The sequence below is a fragment of the Neolamprologus brichardi genome, chromosome 13 (genome assembly GCF_056152115.1).
Source record: "Neolamprologus brichardi isolate AB-2024 chromosome 13, ASM5615211v1, whole genome shotgun sequence".
Lineage (NCBI taxonomy): Eukaryota > Metazoa > Chordata > Actinopteri > Cichliformes > Cichlidae > Neolamprologus > Neolamprologus brichardi.
The window spans coordinates 582,501-589,920 of NC_142116.1; the positions used below are offsets into that span (position 1 = coordinate 582,501).

The 7,420-nt window shown below is 51.2% G+C and overlaps 1 protein-coding gene across 2 annotated transcripts; it reads right to left on the bottom strand.

The window, feature by feature from the left end:
- Positions 1 to 1,860: 1,860 nt before the first annotated feature.
- On the bottom strand, positions 1,861 to 4,312 carry elovl6l (ELOVL family member 6, elongation of long chain fatty acids like). 2 transcript variants are annotated; one of them, XM_006806866.3, is made up of 4 exons: positions 4,168 to 4,312; positions 3,339 to 3,470; positions 2,380 to 2,531; positions 1,861 to 2,304 (listed from the first exon to the last, which is right to left on the bottom strand). In XM_006806866.3, exons 1-4 carry the CDS (start codon positions 4,269 to 4,271, stop codon positions 1,880 to 1,882), a joined length of 813 nt encoding a protein of 270 aa, XP_006806929.1. In that variant the 5' UTR covers positions 4,272 to 4,312; the 3' UTR covers positions 1,861 to 1,879. The 2 variants fall into 2 exon arrangements, with proteins under 2 accessions (XP_006806929.1, XP_087705781.1); XM_087849655.1 differs by lacking the exon at positions 3,339 to 3,470.
- Between the last annotated feature and the right edge of the window lie 3,108 nt (positions 4,313 to 7,420).

Genomic DNA, 7,420 nt, shown 5'->3' on the forward strand with positions numbered 1-7,420 from the left:
AGCTGCTTATCCCTGCACGGCTCTAAAGAGGGTTTCCCTCGACTGGAGCCTCAGCTGTATAGACAGCAGTATTCCTCCCAGCAGGAAGGATCTGTTTGAGCCTCCATGAAAGCAGAACAGGGGTAATTATATTCAGGCCTAATAATTCCTCACGCAGCTTATTAATTATGGTTGGCTTGGGTCACTCATCAAACAGCGCGTCCCAATCTGGGACACATCATTAAATTTAACAAACAAAACTTCTGTGTTGCCAAAAAGCGTTTTGTCGGGGCACGACGGCACTTCACAGCCGAGCGCCGCTCTCTCGTCTGCAGCTACCCGTCTCTTAACTGGTACACAGGCTCGAACAGATCTCGCCTTTCCTGTCCTCCTTCATCAACTTCCTGTTTATGGTAGAATGAATTTCAAAGGCCTAACGCTGGCTTATAAATGCCTCCGTCCCTTCCTGACGTACTGCAGCCTCGTGTTCCCTCAGATCAGCTGACCAGCTGCTCTCGGTTGATCCAAAAACCCGGTTGGTTTATGGGGAAAAAGCTTTTTCAGCTGAGGCGCCCAAACGTTAAATATTAGACACACTTCCTGCTTTTAAGTCTCTTTTGAAAACGTCTTTTCCTCACCGCGTGTGGAGCGCTGTGAGTAGATGTGCTCTTTTTATTTTGTCAGCGGTTTAACCATTTATCTGTTTTTGTTTTTGTTCAGCACTTTGGGAAAACTTTTTAAATGTGTTATATGAATAAATTGGATGTAAATGTGATGACTCTACGCTGCAGCCGAGGATTCGCTTGTGCGCAGAGATCCCATCAGACCTGATGGCGTTGGACTGAAACGCCGCTGCTGCTGCGGCGACGCTGACGTCTCAGGAAACGACTGAGTGAAACATTAAGTGATTTCATGTTCGAGCTCCTCTGTGGGAACTTCTGGGACCAAAACATTTTCCTGTGAATCAAATGTCAGAAATCAGCTGATTTTCAGCACCGAGCAGGTCAAAGGTCGTCCAGGTGAGGACACGATGTACAAACGTAAAAAGCGCGTCTTTATTCGTTTTCATCAGTACAATAAATAAATGTTTTAGTCAAGAAAAAAAATAGAAAATAACAAAGAACAGAATTCACGCAGGAAGACGTCTCTGTAAACCGTCATCAACGCTCATCCCCACGCTCAAACAGGTAAACGTCACAGGAAGTGTCAGACGTCTCCAGCAGCCAATCAGGTGCCTTCATACGTCAGGTAAACAAAATGATCAATAAATAGATTTTAAAAATGGAGGAGGGCTTCTTCTGCTGGTCAGCGGACGAAAGTGAAATGAGACGGGATGGAAAAACCTCCTGATCACGTATGTAAACGCCACAGGAAGTGAGGTCAGAACTTGAGTTTAAAGGGAGCTGAGGTTAAGGACCTCCCTCGGTTACAGAGAGCCCAGCGCTGCCCAGCGTCACCGAGACGGACCAATCAGAGCAAAGCACTGCTCTTACATTCAAAGGATTCACGAAGCTTCAAACATGCAGGAGTGACAGAAACCGTCTGTGCTCCACCCGGGTGAGCGAGGGCAGGTGTGGCGAGCAGGTGGAACCAGTGGAACCAGTGGAACCAGTGCGAGGAGGAATGCTGGGAGAGGCTGGATCGGTGCTCGGGGGACATTCCAGCCTGATGACTGAGGAGGGTGAAACCAGCCTTCATCATCACTGACGCAGGGAAACATCAAAGGGCAGATCAACTATGAAGGTTATGTGTAGCTGTGTGTTGGCCCCGCCCCCTCAGTGTCAGTCACAGGTTTTTCCATCCTGTCCAGTAAAAACGGGTAAAAAAGTGAAGGTCATGTTCCAGCAGCTTCAGTTTAACCTCCCGGCTGGTTCTGCTGGTTCTGCTGGTTCTGCTGGGTTTACTGGGTCTTGGTGGTCTTGGCGTCGGGGCGCAGGTACGTCTGGTAGAAGAAGTTGGAGAAGAGCAGCAGGTAGCTGACGTACATGATGGCGGCCCACACGATGTTGTCCAGGCTGGAGGGGCAGTCTCCCTGCTGCATCCAGCGGTACACCAACGCGCTCACCGCCACGCCCATCGCCATCTGAGCGATCTGAGCGCTGGTGATCAGCACGGCAAAGGGGCGGGGCACGCGCAGCCCGGCGGCACGGGCCGCATAGTAGCTGTACATGAGCGCGTGCACGGTGTAGTTCATGGTCATGAACCAGCCGCCGCCGGCCACCATGTCTTTGTAGGAGTACCAGGAGTAGAGCAGCACGGTGATGTGGTGGTACCAGTGCAGGAAGAGCAGCTTCTGCTTCCTCAGCACGATGAACGCCGTGTCGCCTGCAAACACAGCGCACGTTAGTCACACGTTTCATCTCGGCGCCGCTACGAGGCTGTAAAAGCTAACGCACTGACCGAGCTCGGGAGCCTTGCTGAGGACGAAGGCGTACGCCCAGAACTTGCTGACCGGGCCGTTGTAGAAGCTCCGGTCACAGATGGACTGTCTGAAGCCGCTGGAGCTCAGGACGTGGAACATGTAGGGAGCGGTCCGGATCGCCCCGACGATGCTGCGGAGAGCCGGAAACAAATCCATCAGAGCACAGAAACACGGACGAGCAGAAACACGCCACTCAGAGCAGCACTACCCTGAAGACGCCCTCAGTCTGCTTTGGTTCTTACTATCCTGTAGGGACCAAAATCATTTTTCACAAACTGGTTTTAGGGTCATAATTGGGTCGTGGTCGTGGTCGTGGTCGTGTGAGCTTGTAGCTGAAGCATTGTGTCAACACTAACCCAGGACAGCAAACTGTTGTGTGTCTGTGAGGATGTGAGGCTCCTTTTAAAGCTTCATTCTGCTGAGTTTCATCTTTGTGTTTACAGCAGCTTCATGTTTCCTGACGGCCGCCATGACTCCGCCCACATCTCTATTGTTCTCACACAGGTGAGGAAACAAACACACCTGAGCCGCAGGTTACCACGGGGACAGCGTGCTGGCTGTGCACAAGTGTTGATTCAGCAAGAATGCGAAGCATGCCCGTGGTTACCATGGAGACTGAAGGAATTTTCTCCTTTGTCGAAAACACCGTACTAGCGCGTGCATGCCCCGCCCACCCGGGATTCACTGCTTTGAGAGTTTCCTTCATTTGCAGCCTGACGGTGGGATCAGTGACATCACTGAGTCACGCCACGACCAACACGGACAGCTCTTTTATGGTGATGTAGTGGGAGGAGCTTCAGAGCATCACAGCGTTGCTGAACGTCTCGTTTTAGGTGTCGCTTATGCGTGGTTAACTCTGTGACCAATCACAGAGCAAGGAACGAGTCCCGCTGTCCGTGGGGTGCGTGTGAGTGTGTGCACGTGTGAGGAGTGTTACCTGAAGATGGCGAGGCTCAGTGACCAGAGGATGAGCGGCCGGCGCAGGTTGAGCTTGGGGCGTGTCTTCATGTAGTGCTGCCCTCCGAAGACCAGGGCGACGTACAGCACGCAGAACACGAACGAGCTCTTCCTGCGGAGCAAACACGCGTTTAGGGGAAATCATTTGTTTTGGTGGCAGCAGAGTTTCTGAAGGGTTCCATCATTTTAAATACAGCAGCTGGCGCATGCGCACATCACCGGCTGTGTTCCTATCACAGTTATGAGCAAATATTTCACGTCGCATCACGCCCGTCGCTCGCGGAGGGCTCGGCAGGGCGGGACGAAAGCAAACACAACCGTGACGTCACTGGCCGAGCGGCTCACCTGCAGTACACTGACCACACGTCCTTACGTCAGGCTCTGGAAGTTTCTCGGCAGGTGTGTACCCGGAGAAAGTATCCGTGCGTGCTCCCACCAAACCCCGTTCAAAAACAGTTCGTTTCTGCGCTTAAAGCGGCTTTTAAACCGAATCAGTCCGAGTGTCGTGAAAAACCCACACCGCCCCATCTATCCCGCTATCACGGCACACAAATCACGCTCTCCACCGACACAGAGCCGGTCCTCCCGGTACTGCCGCTACCGGGCAGGTGAGACACTTTTGGTGAACCGGATCGGGGGGATTCCTGGGTGTATCCCGAAACCGAGGCTGTACCCCGAGTGTCCCAGTAAGACGAAGAGCACCTTTAACAACACGATAACTTTACTAACTTAACTTTAATTTAATTTTGCCGTTTTTCGAGATGACGCGTCCGGTCCCGTCTCGGGGTTTCGGCTGAAGCGGGACTCACCAGTTGGCCTGCATCCACTCGATCGCTCCCCGCTCGTCGAAGCGCCGCTCGAAGCTGTACTCGGACGGCTGGAAGTCCGTCCCGTTCACCGGCAGCATCTCCATTCTCTCAGACTTCAGTAACGACAGGAAACAGCTGGCTCGGAGCCCGCCCGCAGTCTGTCCGCGCGCCTGTCTGCGGCCCTATTAAACAGCCCTGCGGAGGGGGCGGGGCCTCCGGACTCACCTCTCCGCGTTTCATTCATACTTCAGTGACGTGTTCATCCTTCACTGCCATGAAAAGTTCAGCTGGCTTTAAGCGTGACCCGAGGAAGGACACCGGGGTCACCTGCCGCCTTTTACAGGTGTGACTGTCCGAGCACCTTAGTGCTGGATCACTGCTTTAAGCCCTGACCCCTGACCCCTGACCCCAGATTCAGCAGAGTCCGGTTCTGTTCTGTGTATCAGTGTTTGATCCGATTCTGATCACTCACTGTGGGAAACCAAACAAAGTGCATTCTGGGTAAACTCCCAGGGCTCCTTTGGGACAGATGTGGGCTGAGAACAGGGCAGAGCAGGTAACAGGCGTCCTTTACCTGAATATAGAGGCCGGGGCCATCTTCCAGCTGAGGGTCCCTGTGTGAAGCTGACAGTGTGAATGCATGACGCCATTACATGTGATAAAGCCCCCCCCCCCCCGGCCTTCTGCTGACGTCTGCAGCAGGACAAACTGATAATCAGAGTCTGCAGGCACAAACTTTTCGTTCCACATCAGCAGATTATCAACACACGGACATGATCCTGTTTATAGAGGTGAACGTGTGTGTGTGTGTGTGTGTGTGTGTGTGTGTGTGTGTGTGTGTGTGTGTGTGTGTGTGTGTTGGGGGAAGGGGGGGGGGGGGGGGGGTCCTGTGTGTGTTCAGAGTATGATGAGCAGATGAAACACATTGATAACCCCTGTAACGCTCTCGCTGTGTAAACAATCGAGAGGAGCTGTGCGAGGTTAGTGACTCACACACTGACAGCAGGAAGACCTGATCATCAGTCAGGTGAAGTTTTCACTGATGATAGCTCAGCTTCAGCAGCGACCTGACCTCTCACCCTGGCTGAGCATCCCAGAATATAACCCCACAGAGCCCCCTGCTGGTTACTGCAGCACAGCACTGCCCACATAAATTAAGCAGATGAGCTTTTATTACGGAGCCCTGAACACACCAAACAAACCAGCGTGAAGCTTACACCTGCACAACAGCCGACTCGAGGCAACTCCTCTGGTTTCATCCAATCACAGAGGCTCACCTGATGACCTCAGCAACACTCTCAGTGCTGCTGAATATGACCTGATGCTCATTCTATGGTGCCATCAGGGTCATAAACCTGCTAATTCACTCTAATTACATCCAAATGCACCACGAGCACGAGAGCACCAGGGGTCTCAACCCCAGGCCTCGAGGGCCAGTGTCCATGATCCAACACAGCTGATTCAAATGGCTAAATGACCTCAACATGTCCTGAAGTTCTCCAGAAGCCTGGTAATGAACTCATCATGTGATTCAGGTGTGCTGACCCAGAGTGAGACCTAAACCCTGCAGGACACCACCCTCGAGGCCTGGAGTTGGACACCCCTGCTCTGGACTTTGCACACACATTTTCCTTAATGGTAGACCTCATCATTCTTTCCTCCTCACAGACAACCACCACATTTCTTGACGAGGAGCAGCTGTGCAGGAACAAAAGCCTACCTGCTAATTAGTAAAATACTCAATAAATATTGAAGAAATAATTAAACCTCTTGTGTGCAAATGTTATTGATGTGCAAATCTATGCTTAAGGTGCAAAGGTGCTCCTGAAGTTCTGTACAAGCTATAATCCAAATCATACTGGGTAATACTTCCTTACACTGATGGCACTGAGCAGATTAATATATTTCATACAGTGAGACACTACAGGATTATAAACAGGAAGCCCTTCAGAATAAAATATGACAAACTCTCTATAACATAATAACTCTTCATCAGTCTTTGAAGCGTCACTGAGTGATGTCCAGCAGAGGGGGCTCTAGGTGAGAGAGCCATCAGGAGCCATCAGACACTTGATGTTTCCTGCCTTCTTCTCATCTCAGAGCGAGTGTGAGTTAGTGTGAACAGTACAGACAACAGTACACCCCCCCCCCCCCCCCCCCCGCGCACCACCTCGCTCTGAGGAACCGCCTGGACCAGCCGCCGAGGGCGTTGTGTAGTCTGTTATGAAATAATGAGGAAACATAAGCTGTGCAGCTGTCCTCTGAGCCTGTGAAAACGGGACTGTGCAGAACATCAGCTGTAACAGTCGATGTGAAACAGATGGTGTGAGTTTAAATGCAGCGTGGTGCTGAGACTACAAACACGCTGCCACTGCGTTTAGACCAACTGTAGATTTTTGATGAAAGTTATACTTTATTACATTTTATCTTCATTTCAGACCAACCCTCCACTTTACTCAAATCTAGAGTGTGTGAAGGATTTTCAGTGGTCTATGTACAGGTGTGTCTGCAGTGTCAGAGGTCATCTGTGTTACTTCTTGTATTTCACACACTTTCTGAAGAATTTATGAGGAAGGAAGAAAAAACACTGACTTCTTATCAAATGACAGATGATTCCTATCTGTGGTTCAGAGCTACACTTCCTACAGCTGCACAACAGTCACTCTGTGAAATATTAGAAATGATCTACTGTGGCTACGATGTGTAACTTTCCATTTTCTAGCACCGACTAACTTGTCTGGGCTGAGTTTTTTCTTCCATACCAGTTACTGGTACCATGTACCATGAGACACATGTGGCCCCAGTGGGAGATGTGGAGCCCCAGTAGGGCGGCCCACACTAAGAGTGTGTGTGCACTGGGAGAACACAGCTGTGGTGTGCCCACACTGGGGCTCCACATGAGGCTCCAACCCTCGTGTAGAAGGTCACGAGGGTTCTGATTTGGGTTAACTGTTTGCTGTCTTTCCTCAGGACGCGCTCCCAGTGAAAACTGATCCTTATGGTTTGTACGGATTCTTCTCCGGGCCAAACTCTCAGGAAGTGGTTCATATTCCTCTGCCACGGGGCCGAGCGTTTTAGAAACTACAACCTGCTAAGTCTTCCAGAGTCAGCAGCCCATCATCTGCTGAAGCTTTAGCTGACCTGTCCAGCCCTAACTACATGCTTCATCAAGAGGGAACGTTTTCATCTGAAAAGCAGCCTGTTGTGCTGCATGAGCGCAGTCACTGCTGCAGTTTCTTCTTCCTCCCAGCAG